The sequence below is a fragment of the Geotrypetes seraphini genome, chromosome 19 (genome assembly GCF_902459505.1).
Source record: "Geotrypetes seraphini chromosome 19, aGeoSer1.1, whole genome shotgun sequence".
NCBI lineage: Eukaryota > Metazoa > Chordata > Amphibia > Gymnophiona > Dermophiidae > Geotrypetes > Geotrypetes seraphini.
Genome location: NC_047102.1, coordinates 12391481 through 12415619, shown reverse-complemented (window position 1 = coordinate 12415619; position 24139 = coordinate 12391481). Strand labels below are relative to the sequence as shown.

Below are 24139 nucleotides of genomic sequence, written 5' to 3'. Positions count from 1 at the left end.
TGGGACCAGGAAGGTGTTGTAATGACTGGCTATCTTCCAAGGGATCAAACAATTAATAAAGAATACTCTTTAAAGGAGGCATTGAAAGAACATAAGAACATAAGAACATAAGCAGTGCCTCCGCCGGGTCAGACCATAGGTCCATCCTGCCCAGCAGTCCGCTCCCGCGGCGGCCCAAACAGGTCACGACCTGTCCAAATCACCAGAAGGGGCCCCCATGCCACCTTGGTTTCCTATTGGACAAAAGGAGAGGGGAAGCTGCGGTAAGGAGTTCTCTTTTTCCAAGACAATGCATCCACTCACAAGGCTGGCAAAACGATGGATGCTTTGACACAGTTGGGGTTTTAGGCATAGACCATCCACCCTACTCATCAGATCTTGTTCCATCTGACTGTTTTCTCTTTCCCAACCTTAAACAGATTTTGAAAGGACATCAAGTTTTGAGTGATTCGGAGGTGACTGCAGCAGCAGAGCAGTAGTATTTCAATGACCAGACATCAGAGTAGTTTCTGGAAGGGTTACAGACACTTCAAACATGATGTGTTGACCCTTAAGGGTGAAAATGTGGAATAACTTGTAAGATATAGGACTCCACGTCATTCCCCTCTTGGTTGGGCTGAGAACTTTTCACCCCCCCCCCCCCTTGTATATCTGTCTATGAGACGTTCCGCTGGAATTAGATCTAATTGGAAAAGATATTGGTTGAAAAGCCTGTGGTGAGGTCAGTCCATAAAAAAAAATCTTAAAAATAAAACAGGTTTTTAATGCTATTTGTGATTGGAATGATAACCAATTGGAACTCTCTGAACAAAGGTGACACTTGATTGAACTTACCCTGTCTAAATATAATTCAAACAGCAAATATTCTGCAATAGTTGTATCCTATTCCTTAGTTTGACAGTTATATTTAAAACCAAAATGCCACAATGAAAATACAGTTCTAATAGATCGTGTCGGTCTCTCCCTCTCCCCACTCCGCCCAACTCCCACCTGCTCGTCTTCGCTGAGGGAGTCGCCGGCGAGTAGGGAGATCTCCGCCACGCCGCCCGACCCCGCCACGATCTCGCTGTCGCTCACCCAGGAAAAGCCGCCTCGGAGGACCCAGGAAGACACCGGGTCCTCCGAGGTCCTGGCTTTATAAACTCCGCCCCGCGCTCCTCTCTCCTATCAGGAGGCAGCCCTGTGGCGGGAACTTCAAACCCGCCTATGGCTAAGCTGCCTCCTGCTCGCCTACACCTACCACCCCCCCCCCCTCGCGCGGAGCGCTCGTCTCCATGGGAGGCTGCACGGGCCCTCCATCCCCGCGTTACAGCCGCCCATCGAGACGAGACTCTCGGGCTCTCCTATAGATCGTAGATGTCTCAGTTTAAAGAAAACATTTTTAAACAGATAATCAACAATTTTGATAATCAACAAACAATTTTACTGTGCTTGTTACGCTAAAAACCAAAACCAAAACAAACCTGAGCCTCCAAAGAAAACAAGGAGTCTAAGATAATCCTCAGTACCGTCAGAACCTTTCTACCTTTAGACTGTCATTCTAATTGAGTGGTATAACCTTGGGTATAAATTCCAATCGATTGGAAAACCATAAGATCTTCGTTTTGGTGGCATATAACTTTAGCTTTATTTATTTAAAAATTTAGATACCGTATATTACCTATACCAGTGGTCTCAAACACATGGCCTGGGGGTCACATGCGGCCCGCCGGGTACTATTTTGAGGCCCTCGGTATGTTACCATTGTTCTGGAACGTTGCCCGCCTCACTGCTGTAACCTCACGCAAGCGCTTTCCTGCGTCTGTACCCGATTGTGAGGTGGCGTGGAGAGGACAATCGCGCACAGATGCCGGAAAGCGCTTATGTGAGGTTACAGCAGGGAGGCGAGCAACGTTCCAGAACGGAAGGTAACCACTGGAGGCAGTGCAGCTTGTGCGTGTGCACGTAATCTCGTGAACTCTCGTGAAATTCGGCACCTCTCCTGGCGGAGACCGCTTGATGCAGGATGGCGGTTGTGTCCGGTGCTGGAGGAGGTGAGAGCTAAATACGGTTGCGGATGCGACCTCCGGACAATTAAGGAACAAGTTTTCCAGACACAAGTCGGATATTGATTCTCCCCTCTACCAAAAAAAAAAAACCTAGAGGACTACACCATAATCTTGTCTCTTGCAGTTAATACTTTAGATCAGTGTTTTTCAACCTTTTTACACCTATAAATAATTATTCTGTGGACCGGCATCGGTCCGTGGACCGGCGGTTGAAGAACACTGGGCTAAGTCGTGGGCCAGACCCCGCCCCTCTCTACCCAATCTCCACCCCAGACCCCGCCCCCATAATAGTACTAACTGCACCTTGCACGTCCCGTGCCTCATCTGGAAGCCTTCCCTCTGACGTTGCGACGTCAGAGAGAAGGCTTCCGGTTCAGGCGCAGGATGCCCGTAGGAGCCACTGCCCGTGGCTTTGTGCACCGAATCAGTTAGGAAGAGGGAGCTGGCTCGAAGATAACGCCGCATCGATCGCACCGTGGACCGGCGGTTGAAGAACACTGTTTTGGGCCTGATGCACGTGCTGGCCCTGTGGACCGGCAGGAAATTTCTGTGGACCGGCACTGGTCCATGGACCGGTGGTTGAAGAACACTGCTTTAGATTAGAATCTAAATCACAATTTTGCATGAGGTAAAACTCTTTACAGTTTTTAAATCTTTCCTTAATTGCTCTAGATCATTTCAGTTATACACCGCTGAAAGCAGAGCAAAATGAAAAACTAGCTAAACTTCACTTTCTCTATGTTGCACTGCTTTCAGCTGTATATAATGGAATTAGCAGAAGCAATTAAGGAAAGATTTAGAAACTATAACGAGTTTTACCTCATGCAAAGTTGTCATTTTTTTAATAAGACATTAACTCTTTTTTTCTGCGGCCCTCCAAGTACCTACAAATCCAAAATATGGCCTTGCAAAGGGTTTGAGTTTGAGACATCTGACCTATACAATTTATATAGCCACAGGGCATAGAAAAGGTAGACAGGGACAGATTCTTCACACTGTGGGGAACCACAAGTACAAGGGGGCAAGTTTAGAACAAACGCTAGGAAGTTCTTTTTCACCCAGAGGGTGGTGGACACATGGAACGCGCTTCCGGAGGCCGTGATAGGCCAGAGCACGTTACAGGGCTTCAAAGAGGGTTTGGATAGGTTCCTAGAGGATAAAGGGATTGAGGGGTACAGATAGGAGTTGAGGTAGGTTATAGGAATAGTCAAGGCCCATTGCACAGGTGATGAGCCTGGAGGGCCGCCGCGGGAGCGGACCGCTGGGCGGGATGGATCTCTGGTCTGACCCAGCGGAGGCAAATTCTTATGTTCTTATATACACATCAAATGGTTACCAAAAAATCTTTGCTATAAAAGTCGACTCAATCTAATAAAAAATAAATAAAAAATCAGCAGCCACTTGTAGCGCAGGCGTTTACGAACAATTGCGTTTTCAACATTTTCTTAAAAATCTAACAGTGCATAATCGCAGAACTCCTGGAAAACATTTCAAAGCTTTGAACCCCCCCCCCCCCCCCCTCCCACCGACAACATGGCCTCGCCAATCCTGGAATGAGTTTAAATGTTAAAGTCCACTGTTTCAACTTTCCCATATAACCCAGGGCTCCTTTTACAAAGCTGCGCTAGCGTTTTTAGCATGCACTCACCCCGCGCCACAGGCCAGCTCAATGGTGGCGTTAGCGTCTAGCGAAGCTTTGTAAAAGGAACCCCTAGTATCTTGGCCCGAGTATAGATCGCATCTTTTGACACATGAGCAGCAAAATTCAGCATCCTCCAAAGGAAGATATTTGAAAGAACTTCTAACATTTTCAAGGGTCTACTTAAGCCTAAATTTTAAGCTCATCCGTGGACAAAATAATCTCTAATTAGAAACATGGGTTTTCTGCAGGTTTGATGGTTTCTAACTAATTGTTGCAACTAGTTCCACTTCTTTGAACTGAAGGATGCAACGTGGTAGGCCTCGGGTTAGCCACAATGATCCTTTTCTAGATTACGTCTATTAGTATTTATAGACGGCTCTTCACTTTAACCCTACGCAAAGCTGACGTCTGGTCTGGTGCCTTGCACCAGCCCTGCTTAGCAGGACTTCAGGTTCCTCGATTTCTTTTTCGTTCTTGTGCAATGGAGCCCTCTGCTGGATTTTTCTTCTTCGTATTTGAAGCAGCAAAAGGCAGCATTGAACCAATCCATAACCCTCTTTGAGAAGGCTTCAAAGTGAAGAAGTAATGCAGCCTTGCCTTTATGTTATAGCAATTTTATGAATGCTACGGAACATTATTTTTCCAATGAGGATGTGTTGGAAGGTTCTGGGGCATCAGTCCTGTGCTTCTAATGCAGTGGTCTCAAACTCCAACCCTTTGCAGGGCCACATTTTGGATTTGTAGGTACGTGGAGGGCCGCAGAAAAAATAGTTAATGTCTTATTGAAAAAATGACGATTTTGCACGAGATAAAACTCTTTATAGTTTATAAATCTTTTTTTGGGCTAAGTCTTAATAATAATATTGTCATTTATAGCTAAAGAAAGATATGATTTATTTTACTTTTGTGATTATGATAAACATACCGAGGGTCTCAAAATAGTACCTGGTGGGCCGCATGTGGCCCCCGGGCCGAGAGTTTGAGACCACTGCTCCAATGCTAGGTGGGCACTAATTACAGGACATCACCATTCAAACAGTCCCATTCATGAGAGAAAGGGAGGAAGACAGGTCAAATTCTGTATTATTGCTGCAAGAGAATGAAGCAGGGGGGTTTTCTCTTCAAGAAAGAGGAGGTTAGCTGTGTTGAAATCAGTTTACGTTAAGTGCTAGAGAATGACACGGTGACAAAATTCATCACCGTTCCCGTCCCCGCAGATAACCGCGGAAAATAATCCCATTTCATTTTTTAGTGTCTATTTCAGCCTCAGTCCTTCTACACCAGCATTCTTCAAAGCAAAGCTTGAGGGTCAGTGGTTGTGGCCATTCATACTCTGATTCTTCCCTCTCTCCTTAAAGAATGACATGAAGATTGTTTACCGCGGTTATCCAAGGGGATGGGAACGGTGATGAATTTTGTCACCGTGTCATTCTCTATTAAGTGCTCTGGTTAGTAAGAGAAGCAGACAGCAAGAGTTGGAGAAGAATGCTACAGAGAAATGTTTGCCAATCAGTTTCCTCAAGGATTTAAATTCCCACGGCACAGAAAAAAAAGCACCGCGGTAAGCTCTCAAAACTTCTGCTTGAACGCGCCATGTTTAAATAAATGGGCAAAAAAAATAAATAAATTCTCCCACCCCTACCCCTGCTTTTTCTGTACACTAAGGGGTCCTTTACCTAAGGCGCGCTCGTGCATCTTAGCGTACACGCTAAATGCTAACGCGTGGCAACGCGTCCGTAGGATATAATGGACGCATTAGCGGACGCTAAGATGCGCTGGTGTGCCTTAGTAAAAGGTTACCCCCTAAGTTTTCCATTTCTGAAGCTGCCGACGTTTAAATCCTTGGATTAACACCCAGACTTGGAGGTTTATTTAGCCTTTAAAAAGAGTGGGGGGGGGAAGTAAAAAGGGGAAAGAGAGACATTCCGTAAATAAAAGGGAAAGGGAAACAAATGAGATGGAGAAATACAATATATATAGGGCTTCTATTTTAGGGGTTTATACATTGTTAATTTAGATGGTTTAGTTTCTTTAAAAGTTAGCAGCTCTTTGTGGCTATATCAAATTGATGTTGATCTGTATTTTTGGGGCACAGGTGTTTCAGTTCAGTATCTGAGAAGTCATCAAAAGAGGGACACAAGAAGAATGAAGGATCCCAATGGTTTTCGTATGATTAGCAAATTTTTAAAAACACCTTTGATACAGTAGGTGTTCATCAGCGATTATCAGTTAAAAATTAAAAATAAGAAGCCCTAGATTATAAAGAAAAACAATTAGATACAAAGAGGTAGAGAGAGAACAGCAATTTAAATAAAAAGATTTGGGAAGGTGAGGTGTACACAGTTAACCCCCCCCCCAAAAAAAAAAAAGCCACATACTTATACACGGCTGGCCTGCGCTTTATCTTCTGGAATCCGCGGTGGTCATGGCGCTCGTCGCCGAGACATGGAAGTGCAACTTTGTGTGGCAGGAGGAGTCTGGGAGACACAGAGAGAGCCGTCATCGACAGTCATGAAAAGGGAACCTGAAAGAGCCCATCAACCAAGCAATTCCACAACATCTCATATCAAAATGTGCTACCCAAAGACCCAAGCGCTGCCGAAATGTTCCCAACCATTCCTTCCATCCCACTTCTAACCAACAGGAGCTCTTTACTTCAGGAGCTCACATCTTTTTTTTTTGGCCGACACATCAAGGCTGCTACCACTTGAATAAAAAAGCTAAAAGAAAGCCAGCACAGTATCTGAAGATGATACCATCAGATTGCAAGCAGATGGTTAAAGCTGCAGCTTTTGCTATGCCCTTCCTCATTTTCTTCTGACACATTTACAGGGTAATTCTAGAACTGCCCACACGCACATACTTTAACTCGGAAAACTATCCCAGGAAAAAAAAAGTACCTGTACACATTTATTCAGATCGGCTACTCTGCACAGATTCTTTTTCTAACTAAGGGGGAATTTTACTAACTATAGCACTAGTTATCTACCACAGGACCTATTTCATTACCCTGTTTTTAACCCCAATCCCAACCCCATGGATGCTTCTCACACAGCTGGTAAAGAACATGCAAAATGGCACGACACACACGTTTTTTACACACAAAACAAGTTTACAGTCTAATTAAGACTTCTAGACCGCTAATTACTGACATGCAGAACACAACGGTGTACAAATATTTAAAACCAAAGGAGGAAAAGCACGCCACTTAAAAATAGGGCCAACGTCAATCATGCCAAGGAGACTGGGAAGAAAATTGGAAAGGCAATAACAAAATGGCTGGGGTGAAGGAAAAGGAGGGGCTGAGGGAGGATGGAAAAAGAGACGAGAGGGTAGGAGGAGAAGTGCTGTTGTAGTTTAGAAAGGGGGAAAGTTAAGGGGGGGGGGGAGAAGGATAAAGTAGAAGGGAGCACTGAGAGCGGATTACAATTATTGGGGCTGGTGGGTGGTGACAAGAGTTGTATTATGTGTAAGCCTGATTTAAAAGTCAGGTTTTGAGTTCCACCTTGAAAATTTTAAAAGATAAATCACTGAGAAGGGAGAGAAATAGGGGCTAGGAAGTAAAATGCACTCTCTCTCTCTAGTGGACTCAAGTTGGGCAGTGCTAGGATGGGGAAGGACTAGGCGATGGCCATTTAATGATTGAAGTAGTCATGTGGGGGGAGTAGAGAAAAGTGGAAGTAGAAACGTAATCTGGAATGCCTGTGCAGAGAGCTTTGAAGGAAAGTATGAGAATTATATAAGACAAGTCAGGAAATTCTTCGAAAAAACTCAATTCCAGCTTATAGTACAATCCCTAATCCTAAATCTACTAGATTACTGCAACATCCTCTACCTCCCCTGCTACAATGACTAAACAACTATAAACAATCCAAAATACAGCTCCGAGATTCATCTACTCATTGAGAAAACACGGCCATATTACAGAAGCATACATCATCTCACATTGGCTACCAATCCAAGAAAGAATACTATTTAAATTCTACTGTATGTTATTTAAAGCCTTAAACGGAGACAGCCCAACCTACCTGAACAACCGCCTCATCCAAACCACCTCAGTCAGACATAGGAAAACACACACCCCTCGATCAAAGAAGTAAAATGGGAAAAACCAGGGTTGTGGAGTCAGAGTTGGAGTCGAGGAGTCGGAGGAAATTTCAGGTACCTGGAGTCGGAGTCGGAGTCAGAAGTACAAAAAACCGAGGAGTCGGAATCGGAACATTTATCTACCGACTCCATTTTTGAACTTGGCATACCAATTACGAGCGATTCTTTCAGCTATAGCACCCACTATATACACAGCACAAATGTTGCGAGCAGCTTCTGCGGCCTTAGAACCTTGATTAAAAGCAAAAAGAAGGTGGTGTCGAAAATGCTCATTTCTCTCAACTTGACATTCCATTTTAACGATCTGAAAATTAACCAGTGCTGTGGAGTCGGAGTCGAGGAGTCGGAGGAAATTTCGGGTACCTGGAGTCGGAGTCTGAAGTACAAAAAACTGAGGAGTCGGAGTCGGAACATTTATCTACTGACTCCACAGCCCTGGGAAAAACTATACGATGGCCTCCTGGCCACTCAAGCAGCTAAACTAGATAACCAAATCTCCAATCTACTGATAACGACGCCAGACTACAAGACGTTCAGAAAAGAAATAAAAACTATACTCTTCAAGAAATTCCTAAAACAGCCTTAACTTCAAACTTACCGTACTTCCCCCCCCCCCCTCCCTCTTCCCGCCACACTGAAACTACATAACCTACTTTTTACCTCTCTAGAAAGGACAAATGTTCTTCCATTGTAACCCTCCGTTTTTTAATCTCTTTTGTAACCCGCCTTGAACCGCAAGGTAATGGCGGAATAGAAATCTCTAATGTAATGTAATGTATATAAATACTGTAATTCTTGGCAACCAGAGGTGAGATTTAAGGAAAGGAGTGAAATAATCAAAATGATGTTAGAATGGCAGAGTAACTGAATAGCCGTATTTTGAAGAGACTGAAGTTTCCTTAATGGAAGGCCAGAATAGATATTACAATAACTGAGGTGTGAGATACAGAGTGAAAGGATAAGAGAACGAAGTGCATCATGACTGAACAGGTGACAAATGGCCCAAAGTTTGCAAAAAAAACCCAAAAAAACCCTCAGAAAACTAGTTCTGGTTAAGAGAGAAATTTGTAGTTGGAATGACAATGAAGAATCAAGGAATACACCCAGATAATGGAAATGTCCTACGTGGGTTATGGGGACACCAAAGAGTTGTAATAGAATGTTGGCTAATGAGTCTGAGAACCAACAGGTCACAGTTTTGTCCTTATTAAAGACACGTTTATGATCAAGAAGCCACTGGGCTACAGATGGAGTGAAGGGAAGGAGCAAATGGACTAGTAGGGAAAAGTAAAAGGATATCGTTTGCATGCAGGGTGGAAAACGTTATTAAACCCCCCCCTCCCCTACTCATTTCCAAAAGGCAGAGCCCTGTTTTACGCCTGAAAATGACCCTCATAACATGCTAAACGGAATGAATTTCAGACAACGCAGTGACATTTTAGGAACATATCTCCAGACTTTCAAATAGGGCCGATGCCATCTTTCGAAATATAAGCAGCTCCGAGATCTAGTAACTGTGTTCTCCAGAACCCTGGATTCTTCATCGGTTCAAGTATTTTTTTTTTTAGGACAATAGATGTCTTTCACGTGTTTTCCAAAAATGACGTAACACCATTCTTTTCTTCAGATGTGACCATCATGTGCAGCCAAACCACATGTTTTTCCGTGTAAGAGTTTCGAACACCCTACAGATTTCTCAGGAAGCTTCTGAAGATTTCTAAAAATGTCAGAGAATTCTCGGGAAGTAAAATAACACAGTCCCACGGCAGTGCGAGTGTTTTATTTTTAAACTCTCTCGGACACAAAAATCACTGTGATCCTCTAAACCGGGGGCTGCCCAAGTCAGGTCCTCGAGATCTACTGGCAAGCCAGGTTTTCAGGATATCCACAATGAATAATGAATATGCATGAGACAGATTTGCCTGCACTGCCTTCTTGGTATGCAAATCTCTCTCTTATGCATATTCATTGTGGATATCCTGAAAACCTGGCCTGCCTGTAGATCTCGAGGACTGGACTTGGGTAGCCCTTCCCTAAACACAGCCTAATGCCTTTTCAGAAGCTGTGAAAAGAGGAAGGCTGCATATAATAGCCGTCATCACCAGATGGCACCAAATACTGTACAATGGTATGAAAATCCAGTTCCAGTCCTTTTATCCTCTTTTCTCGTATCTGTCACTTTTCTGCTTATCAAACCATAGGAGGATCCCATGTTCTCAATTGCCGGGGAGGGGATGGTACAGTGGAGAATGCCTCTATTTCTGTATAGCATATAGTCTGCTTTAGCGTAGCCCTTTCAGGACCAAGGGACATATTTGTCCCATAACTTTAAAATCCTATAAATTTTGATTGGGATAGTCTACAGTTCTAAATTTGATATGTACGGATTCCATAGGATACTGCCTTTATGTAAACAAACTGGTTCCGACATTCATTCATTAGCGTCGTTGCCAGATTGACGAGAAGATTCACTTGCCACACTGTCCATAAGCCAGAAGTTTGATTTTTTTAAATAAAAATAATGATATTTCACCAAAAAAAAAATCAATTTTTTGGCATCTGCAAGCCCTTTTTACCATAAAAATGTCGTCAAAACCACAAAAATTGGCCTACGATCCTTATGGTCCTAAAAGGGTTAACGAAGGTCAGTTTGGTGAAAACAAAGATGACCTATTTACTTTCCTCTCCTAAGGACTTAACCTGCCACTTCTGACATTCCTCAGGCCCCCAGCCAAAGACACTGATGTCATAGGCAGGAATTGTGCATATATATCTCTGGGGAGGTTTCTCTCCTCGAACAATGGGCTAGATTCACTAAAGCTTCCGATCCTGTCCCGACGATCGCAAAACCAGTTTTACTGGTTTTGCAACGGTTCCCTGACCAGATTCACTAAACTCCTGCCGATCAAATCTCCTACCCAATCCACCCATGCAAATGAGGGCAAATGGCATCGATTCACTAAGCAGAAGAAGAAACACCAAATGGGTTTGCCGATCCAAAATGAAGCGACCGTCGAGGATCAGTCGCTTAATGTCCTTGCCGACTCTCCTGCTCTCTTCCACCCTGAAATCTCAGGATCGAGGTTACAACCCCATATAAAACAACCATCAAAATAAAAAATAAAACTATAATACCTTAAATCATCTATACGTATGCATACGAATTCCCTTTTTAGATATTCTGCAAAAGGCGTAGTGCGAGCCCGCGGGTTTAAAGTGTGTTCTGTTCCATAATCTGGCTCCAAAAAAACCTGAAATCATTCCTTTTAAAATGTCCGCTCGTAGGGCCAGCAAGTAAACTGCAGCCACCTCGCCCCCCTTTATTTTGAGCTCGCGTCTGCGAAGAGCAAGTGCATGCGCAAATTGCATCTCCAACCAACAGGGATAATCTGCGCATGCGTCTCGATGGCTCTACAGCGATGGGCGTGCGACCGATCAGATCATTTGCATGCAGAATCTGTTGTGAAACTCGGCCAAGAATCGTCCAACGATCCAGATCGGTGCGCCAATATTACTGGGTTGCCAAAAAAATAATTTTTTTTAATTGGTGTTGTGAATCGTCTGTGTGAGGAAGGACCTGAATAAGGAACCAGCTCTGATGCCTAACCAAGCCACGGTTTTACCCACGCGAGAACCTCTCTCGCTAGTTAGGCCGCATACCATCACAGGATTCCACACGTGGGCTATTAAAATTATAATATAATGTGAAGCGATCGTGAAGAAAATTCTTAACACAAATAGTGTGCAATTAATTACTTTCAAAGACAGAGTCCCCCTCCCCCCTCGCCGGACATCAGCCAGGAAAAGAAACAATAAACGATGAAGGCTATAAACCTATCTCCCCAGATGCAACGCGTCAAAATTGACATGAGGAGGTACGCCATTCTATAAACTTTTTCACCTCCTTTGAAGAACAACAACGCCGTAGTTTAGGTTCTGCCCAGCTCGGTTTCAGGGACGAGCGTCTTCTTCAGGAACCCTCAGCAGCTGTGCGTTTGACAAAATAATAATAATTGTGTTGAGATGCTGCTGATTCAGGCTGAGAGGACGGGTAAAAACCGTGGCTTGGTTAAGCATCAGCGCTGGTTCCTTATTCAGGTCCTTCCTCACACTGACGATTCACAACGCCAATTAAAAAAATTATCGTTGGGCAACACAGTAATATTGTTCGAGAGGAATCCCCCCCCCCCCCGAGAGAGATATATATTTTATGTGTTGGTATCTTTTCAAATAACTTGGGTCTTTTTGACCTTGGGGTCTTTTCTGGTGTCTTAGGCAAGGATTGCGACATCACATGGGGAGCTGCAGACTAGAGGAACTCTCGAAGCGCTACGCACGTCCTAGCAGCCCAAAATTACCAAAATGTACGGTAGTAGCATTTTAAATGCAAACTGGGTTTTTTCCCTATTGACCATGTGCGACTCCTCCTGCATCTCTCTCTCTCTCTCTCTCCTTCTCCTCTTCACCAGTTCCTCTCCCTCATCCCTCCCCCCCCCCCCAGATTCTGTCCATAAGTCCCTAACCATCAGCCTTCTTCCATTCTCCTCCCAGATGTACTCCATCATTCTCTCTCAATTCTAGCAAACCTCACTAGTCTCTCTCCCTCCCACCCACCCCAGTCAGTTTCCCATGGCAATTAACTTTATATCTACAGATCTGGACCTACATTTTCAAAGAAAAATCTTCCCACAGAGATTTCCTTTGATCTGGTAGTAATGCAGGTAACTTACATGTGAAGATATCAAAATAAGTCCTAGTAGCTGTCTGTCTTTCCCAAGTTATGCCTTGATCTTTGGCCACCATCTTCACATCTTCCCCCCCCACTTAACCTCCCCCCCCTCCCACACACACCTTTTCTCCATTCACCACAGCCGCTTCCCAAGTACCTTCACTCCTGTCCTTCTCTGTGGCCTTAAAATTATATTAACATTTCCCACACTTGGTCTTAGCTTTGTTCTCCTGCCTCAGTCGATCCTCCCAGCAACTCATTTCCTCATCTAGAGCTGTCTCGAGTAATGCCTTCCTTCCTGCTATCTTCGTCATCATCTCCTGCCTAGCCCCTTCCCGTGTACTCTCCCTTCTTCACTTCCCCCTGGCCCCTTCCCAAATGCAACCGCTCTATGGCTCACTCATTAGAACTGCCCCCTTTTGTTCTTATTTCTCCGAGGCCTATTCCCACGAGCTTATCCTCTCTCCACCCTCAAGAGTGTTCCTTTCTGTATTCCTTCCTCCCTTCTGCCCTCCCCTTCGGCCACACCGTTCACTCATTGCAGGGTTACTCCATTATTGGCAGGTCAGCAGAGCACATGCAATGGCAACCAGACATGTTTCTCAAGGTTAATCACTCTGCTTGCCTCCTCTAGTCATTTGGAGCTGCAGCTAATGAAGGCGTTGAGAGCAGAACAATTCCCTACCTCTTCCCGATACAGGCTCCTGGCCACAGTGATCAGCCATTTTCTTTCCCACCTGCTCTCTGTGCTGGTTCAGGCTCCTGCCGGTACCAACCATCCTCGCCTCCAACTCACAACAAATTCAGATTCCTCACGATGACAGTCTTCTCCTCTCTGCATGGATTTGGGTACATTGAGGCTACAATTTTCCTCTAGTGGATGCTGCTGGATGGGCCATTTGGTCTTTATCTGCCGTCATGTTTCTATCTATCTGCCTCCTCCCTGTTTTACCGTCATGTGAGCTCAGTTCTCCCCTCCTCTTTTTCACACCAGTGGCCAATGCTATGTGCTTCTCGCTTTCTTCATTTGATACCTCACTTGGCTGTAAGAGACTCGGCATGAAGTATCTGCGTGTGTCAAGAGTGTACAAAGAATGAAGCAAAGAGAGATCCTTTGCCCTGGGTAGAGTGGGGGGGGGGGGGGGGGACTGTGCTGGATGCCTGTCCCCCAGCCGTGTGCTTAGAAAGGAAGTATCAGGTATGGATTAGGTGGACAGGTGCCCTGCTTCCTGCTCAGTCTTTCATAGGCCTGAAAAGAGGAAGAATACTTTTTTCTAGAGAGGTAGAAAAGCAGAACCAGCAAGCAAGAGGCGCATCATGAGGAACCTGAGATGAGGGAAGGAACCAGAGGTTGACGAGCAACAAGGAAATTAGGGACTGTACAGGCAAAACATTTTCATGTTCTTTCTTTGTATCAGTCCATTCCACATTGCTATCAGGAATTGAAATACAAAAAAAAAAAATGCACATCCCTATAAAGGGAACAAAAAAAAAAAAAAAAAAGATGGTATCAAAGAACCAGAAGGAGGAAGGAATGATAAATTCAGCAACCTGGATGTGATGGGAGGGGAGGGAAGAAACCTAAGAGATGACGACAGATCAGGCTGCCCGCCCAAGGTCAAAGCAGCAATACAAAAGTTGGGTTGAACTTGTGAGACCTCATTTAGAATCTGGTGTGCAATTCTGGAGGCCTCAACTTCAAAAAGATATAAAAAGGATGGAGTCGGTCCAGAGGAAGGCTACTAAAATGGTGTGTGGTCTTCGTGACCTAAAGATCTCAATCTGTATACTTTGGAGGAAAGGCGGGAGAGGGGAGATATGATAGAGACGTTTAAATACCTACGTAATGTAAATACGCATGAGTCGAGTCTCTTTCATTTGAAAGGAAACTCTGCAAAGAGAGGGCATAGGATGAAGTTAAGAGGTGACAGACTCAGGAGTAATCTGAGGTGGTAGATGCATGGAACAGTCTCCTGGTAGAGGTGGTGGAGACAGCCTGTGTCTGAATTCAAAAGGGCCTGGAATAGGCACATGGATCTCTCAGAGAGAGAAAGAGATAATGGTTACTGCGGATGGGCAGACTAGATGGGCCATTTGGCCTTTATCTGCCATCATGTTACAATGTTTCTATAACCATAAAGTTCTATGACATCACAATGCAACTGTAAAGAGCCTTAGCCTACAGGAAGAAGAGATGCAAATGTTAAGAGCCATAGCCAATAGGGAGAGAAAGAGATAATGGTTACTTTGGATGAGCAGACTGGATGGGCCATAAGTCATGGCAACTACTTTTTTCCTCTCGAAAATGCGCCTACACTGGAAATCTAATATATACGTTTGAAAATGTGCGACATGGACTTCTTAACGTTGCCACCAGATGAGAGACAAGTGCAGCGGGTCTCTGGTAGGGAAGAAGCAAAAAACACGACATTTGAACTCATTGTTTTATTATGGCGTACAGTGTACTGTACAACGTGAACAACAAAGTACAAGTACAAACTGTTTAACTGTCAACATCCTTCAAAGCAGCCTCCCGGGTTGTCCACAGTTCGTTGCCATCGATGGGGAAGGCGGTGAATACCGTCAGCTAAATTCGAATCGCTAATGTGTGCCACCTCTCACCGAAATGCAGTTCAAATGTCCTGTTCGTCTCATAGCGAGTCCACTTCCACATCGCATTTTAGTGACGTGGCACCCACTTTGTAGCAATCTTGTGCAATTTTAAGTCCTGCCATAAAATTCGACACGCTGTCGACACAGGAATGCCTGTATACTGGGCTAATTCTGTCACAGTCCAGTGCCTGTCTTCAATTAGGCACTGTTCAATCACAGCCACCGATAAATCTTTGCGAGGGGACACAAAACGTCCACTGCGATGCAGGTCAGCAGTCGACACTCTTCCCCGTTTGAAGCTCTCTAACCACCTTGCCACTGTGATACAGGAGGGCACAATCACCCAATGCTTCTTGTAGCTCTGCATGACATTCCCACGCATTTTTGCCAAGGAGAATTGGTACCTTGATGGAAGAGCAACATTCCATTGAACACCGCTGTCACCAAAACTTTGACATTGAGGGGCATGATCAATTCTAGACCGCTGCACTCATCTGTCATCCGATGGCAACATTAAGAAGGACATGTCACATGTTATGTTAGATTTCCAGTGTTGGCACATTTCCAAGAGGAAAAAAAATAGTTGCCATGACTTATAAATCAAAGAGAGAGAGAAAGAAAGAAAGAGAGAAAGAGAAAGAAAGAGAGAAAAAGAGAAAGAGAAGAAAGAGATAGAAAGAGAAAGAAAGAGAGAAAAAGAGAAAGAGAAGAAAGAGATAGAAAGAGAAAGAAAGAGAGAAAGAAAAAGAAAAAAAGAGAGAAAAAGAGAAAGAGATAGAAAGAGAGAAAAAGAAAAAGAGACAGAAAGAGAAAAAAAGAGAAAGAGCAAGAAAGAGAAAAAAAGAGAAAGAGATAGAAAGAGCAAGAAAGAGAAAGAGATAGAAAGCGAAAGAGAAAGAAAGAGAAAAAAAGAGAAAGAGATAGAAAGAGAAAGAAAAAAAGAGAAAGAGATAGAAAGAGAAAAAGAGAAAGAGAGAGAGAAAGAGAGAGAAAAAGAGAAAGAGATAGAAAGAGAAAGAGAGATAAACACAAGAACCAAATCCACAAACTTAACATCGCAAAGAGTGGATATGTCCTAATAGGATTGGTGAATACTGTCATACGAAAGTCCTTTATTCATCAAATAAATAACAATTCAAACTCTATGACTTCACATGTACATGTTTCGGCCTCAACCGGCCTGCTTCAGGAGTCTTTAAGAGTCTTGTGGGTGAAACAAACCCACACACATATGAACTTCCGGTATGATGTAAATATATTGGTTATATGAAACCCAACACACACAGGAACCAAAACTTCTCTTCATACATACAAGGGGCAGAACTATATTTTCTATGTTTTTTGTTCCGTATTTTTCAAACAGAATGAAAAAAAAAAAGAGGAAAATCACTGTACCAAGTGTTCAGCCCTCGATGGAGACTGCCCCAATTTTGCTGGTTGGTCCGAGAACTTTTCAGCGGCCCCTCGTATACATACACATAAACAAACTGAATGCAGATAATGTGCGTGCAAAAACATGGGGCGGCACAGCGATCATTATGCAAACGATGCGTCAGAAATTCATTAGCAGCAGAATCCTTTCTTAGTGCAGATTGTACCAGGAGAGGTGTTGCACGCACACACACTGCAAAATGCAAATAGAAGATTATGTGTATTAAATGTGCATGTTTGGAACGCTAAATATGTATTCCGGGCATAAACATTATTGATCTGCTATTATCTAAATTTGCAGTGGATCATATTGCCCATTATTTCACGCTATTGCTCCTCCCCTTTTGGCAACATGATCACCCACCAGACTATCCCTTCTGGTCAAAAAGACTTGAAGCAGTCCAGAGGAAAGCGCCAAAAATGGCAGAGGGTTTGTGCCAAAAGTACGAGAAGAGACTAAAAGACCTCAACATGTATACTCTGGAGGAGGGACAGGGGTGATATAATACAGACATTTAAATATCTGAAAGGTATTAATATAGAACCAAATCTTTTTCAGAGAAAGGAAATTGGTAAAACTAGGACACATGAATTGAAGTTGCGGGGTGGCAGATTTAGGAGTAATGTTAGGAAATTTTTTTTCACGGAGAGGGTGGTGGATGCCTGGAATACCCTCCCGAGAGAGGTGGTAGAAACTAAGGTCAGTACCGGGTAGATTTCTAAGGTCTATGGCCCAGAAAAGAACAAAGAAAAAAGACATTTTAATTCAATCATGAAATTGTGATTACAGGGCAGATTGGATGGACCATTCAGGTCTTTATCTGCCGTTCTTTACTACGTTACTATGAAAAAAAAGCTGGCACAAGAAATGAAACTGGCATGAAGGCGCTAACACTTTACTCCCTCTTAACGTTGCAGTTCAGCCTTCAAGTCTCGTGCGTGCTTTTTTGCATCCATGTTTAACAACCAGTGCCTTTACGACCGCTGGATTTAAATGAGCAATGGCTATTGATGTCTACAAAGCATAACAGTGCAGAAAAAGGTGCTGGGAACTGGTGCTAAGACTATTTTATTATATGGACGCCTCAACAGCTGCCTGAAAATACACAGCTGGCAGGGAAAAAGACTGCAACAAGTCTGATGGGAAGCAAGTGGATGAACGAGCTGCTGCCTCCTCTCCTCTTGGTCCACTGTGCAGAAAAGGCAGCAGCTGGCTAGGGACGGCTTGAGCCACCTAATTCTATCCGTCGCACTTTTCAACCACATTTTCCCTAGAATTAGGTCCCGAAGTGGTTTAAAACTTTATGCAGGAGAACACGTTAGCTTAGTTACAAGACAGAAGAACTACGTCGGGACAAAGATCTGCCAAAATAAAACGAGTTAAGGATACGTCAAACACAACACAAGAATCAATAATTCAAAGCTTAGTCGGGAGAGCATTCCAAATAAGTTGAAGCTTCATAAGAAAAAGACTGTTCTAAAATTGGACAAACTTTTGCGGATGGGGTCTCCAACCCCCACTCCACTCTGGAGCAGCAGCACAGTTTCCTTATTCCCTTCCAGGGAGATCAAAAGTGGCATAAAGGTGTGGAGCCGCTGTTAGCCTGCGTTGCTGATGGACTTCTTGTTTGTAAGGGGTGGGACCAACGGAGCCATCAATGGCATGGACAGACGGCACCTCCAAGCAGATTAGGGAAGTTGCTGGACCAGAGTGGGCTCTGAACTCGAGGCCACTTACTTATTGGCCCCAGTTAAGCTGAGCTTATAAGTAAAAGTGGCCCTGTTGGCAGAAAGTGGCCCTGTTGGCAGAAAGAGAGCAACAGAGGATGGTTCTTATGGGAGAGAAAAAGGAGGTGGTGAACACCGAGGTCAGGTCAAAATGAAAGAGGCTGGAATAGGATAAGGATTAAAAAATGGAGTGTGATATATCCACCCACCCACCCCATTAGCAATTCTAACCACATGTAGCAACAATCCCCACCTCCACATAAAGTGCATTCTACTAACTGCCACAATCCATTATACTGTGGGACACCTCAAGCTATATATTATTCAGAGAAACCAATAAAAAAAAAATCTGCAAAACTATGAAAATAATTTTGACTGCTCTGTTGGAACAGGCACCTACCCCAGATCTGGGAAGCTGTGTGTCAGCACTAGACATACCATGATTTCAGAGAGGTAAATGCCACAGTTTCAAAGGGCAGTCCAAGACCCCCATGAGCACTGGAGCTGCAGCTGTGCACACCCCAAGGGGAAGAGAAGGAGGCTCGATAGTTGCGCTACAAGTTGGATGCTCCATGATGCCCGGGGAGGACCCTGGCGTAATGTACCACAGACTGCTCCAATGCAGCTGAACCCAAAATACAGAATCATCAAGGAACAGAGACAAAAGTGTGGAGTGACTCGGGACTGGGAGACCTCAAAAGAAAGGGAGCGAGAGGATAAAGAGGGATTTTCTTTCTAGCTCTGGCTGTTGGTGATAATCCTAGAAAGTGCTAAGGTGGCACACCCAGCTCCAACGTGGAGTCGGAGAAAGTTCACCTGAAGCAAAGGAGGCAACTCTACTCACACTCCCCTGCTCTCCTCTCATCCAACCATTTAACCTTCTTCTCCCTCTGAGGTTGGCGCACCTCCAAATGGAACACAAAAATACATCATCCAACACGCTCGTATTTACATGGACAAAGCTAGACAAGCAAGCTGGGCGCACACAGACGAACACACCCTGGTACACACACAGAACAAAAACCAACCTCTAAAATCAGCTCAGGGGAAGTGAAGTCAGGAAAAAGGAAAGCGAGACAGGAAGACAGAGAGCAAGGAGACAATGGGAAATACACAGAAGCAGCAGACACAAGAGATTCAGAATTGCTTCGTACCCCCACGTGGCCCTGCTTCAGCCCACGCTTACAGCACCTCAATCATGCCCTGCAATAGGCCAGCTATCCTAGTACAGAGGCCTTCACCACTGCCACCCAGCTCTGCACCTCGTCACACCCTGAAGCTGCCTCCACCGTTGCAGTTTAAAACTTTCTGGGCACCCCCCCCCCCCCATACACATACAATTTTGCCTCTTCTTTCAAAAGACAAAACACGCAGGTATGTTCTTGCCGCATTAATCTCTCAGGGACCAAATTCTTTCTTGTGCTTCTTTCTTAGGACAGTATAATGATCTCCACCGTGAGAGATTTCCGTTACGTTATCTCTTAAGGGCTCCTTTGACTAAGCTGCGATAGCGTTTTTAGCGCACGCTAAACCCGCGCTCTGCGGGCCAGAACTAACGCCAGCTCAATGCTAGCGTTAAGGCAATTCAGCTGGCCTTAATTCTAGCCGCCTAGCGCGTCGCTGGCGTCAGTTCTAGCGGCATCGAGCTGGCGTTAGTTCTGGCCGCCTAGCACGGGGTTTAGGGCGTGCTAAAATTCTGCGTGCGCTAAAAACGCTATCGCAGCTTAGTAAAAAGGAGCCCTAAATCTCTTGAAGATTTATTTAATTTAAAAAATTTTTATAAAAATCTTTATAAAAATTTCTGTCCCGCTTATCAACTAAGCAGGTAACAATCGGTACATACACAAAGGTAACGAACATATTAAAAAGTGTAATGGAATGGGAGGGATAGGAGTTTGTACAGAGTCCGAAGAGGGGGTTAGACTTGCCTCAGGAGAATGTAACGGAAGGGGGGAAGGGAAGAATGAGGCAAGGATCACCACCACCTCCAGTACTGACATTCACACTAGAGAATGACACGGGGAAAAAATCTGTCCCCGTCACCGGCCCACCATCCTCTGCACCGCCCCGTCACCGCCGATCCCTTCACCGCCCCGTCACCGTCACCGCCATCCCTTTCACCGCCCCGTCACCGCCACTGCCATCCCATTCACCGCCCCGTCACCGTCCCCGCTGCATCCATATAAGCCTTTTACCTTTCACTCCCTCCTTCCAATTTGAGCCGGGAACACTAGCGATCGCACGGTCCCCGCGGCCACTACCTGCTTGCCCGGTCCATCCTGGTGTTTGGCCGGCTCTCTCCCTTCTCCTCACCTTGGTTTGTGGGTTTTCTTTTTCGGCAACCTGCGCGCTTTCCCAGGGAGCCGCACGCGCGCGGCTGCTCAGTGTTCGATCTTCTGCTCTGCTGCAACTTCCTGTTTCCGGTTGCGTCAGAGCAGAAGATCGAGGCTGAGCAGCGGCGGGTGTGCGCGGCTCTCTGGTAGCGTGCGGGTCGCCGAGGAGGAGGATCTGCGGACTGGGGTGAGGAGAGGGGAGAGAGCTGGCTGGACACTGGAATTGATTGGGCGGGCGGGTGTGAGCTGCGGGGACCGCGCGATCCTTCATGCCTCACTGCGGGGGACAAGACCATTCACCGCCCCGCGGGCGGTGAATGGCCTTGTCCCCGTCGCCGCAGCGACTGCTAGTTTTCTTCCCCGTTTTCGGCGGGTGACCCGCGGCTAAAATGCGGTGGCCGCAGGTAAACCGCCACCGTGTCATTCTCTAATTCACACTCCTTGCTTCTGGATTTTAGAGGATTAAACCCAAAGGAAAACAAAAAAACTTGTCTGAAAAAGAATGCAACCAAACTCCATAGCGTTTTGGATTACAAGCATGCTTTCGGAACAAATTATGCTCGTAAACCAAGGTTTTACTGCACTTAGATTTAAACAAAATATGGTGTTAGGGGGAGGAGGGAAGACTCATACTGCTTTTCCCTCCAAGAAGTAAATTCATTTGAGGAAAAGGGGAAAGCCCTGAATGAATTAAAGCCCCCAAATCGCATATTTAATAGTATTTCAGACTTCCCCCCCCCAAAAAAAACGCCAAACAAACAGTACTGGAGGACAGTTAGTTAGTGAAACAGTTAATGGATAAACTGGAAGGAAAGAAAGAAAATGAAATGAAATGAGTGGCAGAGCATCTTACTGGAGAGTCACGTGTGCAAAAGCCTGACATCTTGTCAACAAAGCCTACGCAGAGGCAGACAGGACCATACTGGGTTTGATCTCGTAGGAAGAGAAGAACAGGGAAAAAGGGACAAGCAGCAGTTTTATTTCAGGCACACAGTAGCGGTTGCCAAGATGCACCGAGAAGCTGAATTATAGTAGGTTGCCCTGGGGAGATCAAGTAAAACTTCCATCTACATGACAGTACTATGACGTAGACCTTCAACATATGAGAAAGTGGTTAGAGCAGCGGGTTCAAAAGAAAGGAAGCCAGGAAGCAAATACTACTTCTCCAACGACCGACCATTGCCTCAAGTATAAATTTAGGGCTCCTTTCACTAAGGCGCGCTAAAATCAAACGCATCCATAGGATATAATGGATGCGTTAGCGTTTAGCGTGCCTTAGTAAAAAGGACCCCAACTCTGTCCTGGAGGACCGCCAGGCCAATCGGGTTTTCAGGCTAGCCCTAATGAATATGCATGGAGCAGATTTGCATGCCTGTCACATCCATTATATGCAAATCTCTCTCATGCATATTCATTAGGGCTAGCCTGAAAACCCGATTGGCCTGGTGGTCCTCCAGGACAGGGTTGGGAACCACTGCCTTAGATTGTAAGTGCCCTGAAACAGGAAAATACATTTTGCATCCGTTAGTAATTCATCTTAAACTTAGATATGAAAAGGCGAGTAATTAAATCTAAGACCCATAATCAAAAAGGTGACAACAGTCAATTCATGCAACCAGATCTCATGCATATTCATCGAGGACATCCTGAATAGCCAATTGGATTGCGGTCCTCAAGAACTGGGGTTGACCACTCCCGGTAAAGTCAGACAAGATGGAGATATCGTCAGGGATGGTACGGAAAGGGGCAAGTACTGTTTGAGGGAAATTTCATTTATTTTAAAATCTGAGTCACAAATAACACGCATAAAATCCATTTACATCATAAAAATATCAACAATGCCAAACAATACATTCAATTAATCGGCAGCCTGCAGTTATCATAAAAAAAAAAAAAAGAAAACCTGCATTTCTTAACCATAAAAAGCTTGCACAAAAAAGTGTGCTTTAAAGAATTTACGAAACTGGTCACTACCTTTACATAATCTCAAAGTTCCTGGTAGCTTATTCCACATTCTTGCTGCAACCACTGAAAAAAAAAAAAAACGACTCAACGGTTGCCACATATCGTACTGTATCAATCCTCAAACTCATAGCAGTTTCTGATCTCAGTTTCCTATTAGGTAAATAAATATTCAGAGATTGTTTTAAATATAACAGTGCTTGACCATACAAAACTTGCTTTCTATTGGACCCTCCATCCTATTGGTAGCCAACTGGAGTCATCAAAACATGCTTATTCACTCCCACCAAAATACAAAATGCAATGGCAAGAGTTATTTGTAAAGCTCGTTACTCTAGAGCCGATGCAAACTAGAGGCTTCTGGGGGCAGCATATACAGTGGAGATGTTCTGGATGCCTGGATGGACAGCTCACGCGAGAACAGGTAATTCTAGGCCTAGTACTGACACAGATGGTACCACTGACTCTGGGTAAGGGAAAATACAGGGGTTTTTGAGCACCATGCGGTGTGGATACCCATTAGATACAGACCTGAACTGGCCAATAACACAGCAGGGCTCATAAACCTCAAGTTGAAGGAATCACATAGTAAGATGTCCAAGTGGGCGTTCCCAAAACTGACTTTCCAGGCGTCTTTTCAGTTGTTCCAATTATATTGTAAGTTACTTTCAGGAATCAGCCACCCAACCCCCCCCCCCCCTCCCCTCCCAGATGTAGCATCTCTTCATATTCTCATTATATTGTTTCGGTAGCGATGTTCGAAGTCCAGTATATCGGATGGAAACACTCACCTTGCTCCTCTAAGTGTGCTCCCATGTTCTCCTTGAATGTCTCAAGATGAGCATCAAGGACATGGACTTTGAGAGATTTCCTACGGCCCATTTTACTGTAATTGTTCACCAGATTCTCAACTAATTCCATGTAATTTTCAGCCTTGTGATTTCCCAGGAAGCTCTGAACCACTGTGACAAAGCTGCCCATGCCACTTTCTTCTTCCTAGTTAGCTTCTTCAGAAATTCCTTGAACTCCAGGATCTTCTTTTATCTGTGATCTGACAAAGACACCAACTTTGCCTCAAATAGATTAGGGAAGATGTCTTGGAAGGTACTCGAAGGCTGCCCACTCATTATCTAGAGCTCTGACAAATTGTTTCATTGGGCCCAATTTGATGCGCAGTGGTAGCATCAGCGAGCTTGGGGTCCACCAGTGGTTCCCATTCAACATTGTTTCTCTCCACAGAGAACTCGGTCCACTGAGATAGTAGGGAAACTTGATAAAACCGCCTTAAAGACCCATTAGGGTCATTTTGAAGTCTCCGATGCTGTTGAAATCCTCTTTGGGGTACTTGTTCCCATTATGGAGAAGCATGGCTTTGATGCTCCTGGATGAGCAGTCAATGAAGAGACACCACTCTTTCGGGTTACAGGTGATTCCAATTGCCGACTGATCACATTGTGGCAGAAGCAGAGCCCATCTTGATGGATAAAGAAGGTGGAAAAAAGCTTGGAGACGTTTCTTTTGATCTGTGACCTGCACACTTTCATCC

The 24139-nt window shown here is 44.7% G+C and overlaps 1 protein-coding gene across 4 annotated transcripts in view; it reads right to left on the bottom strand.

Annotated features, from left to right (window-relative positions):
* The window catches only part of DGKZ (diacylglycerol kinase zeta), a 182915-nt gene that overhangs the window by 142546 nt on the left and 16230 nt on the right, over nt 1-24139 (bottom strand). The window contains exon 2 of one of the 4 annotated variants that reach the window (XM_033928412.1): nt 6069-6167. The exons of the other annotated variants lie outside the window; for them this stretch is intronic. Within the exon in view, the coding sequence (XP_033784303.1) occupies nt 6069-6167 (99 nt within the window). The remainder of the gene's footprint in view (nt 1-6068; nt 6168-24139) is intronic. 4 annotated transcript variants of the gene reach the window in all.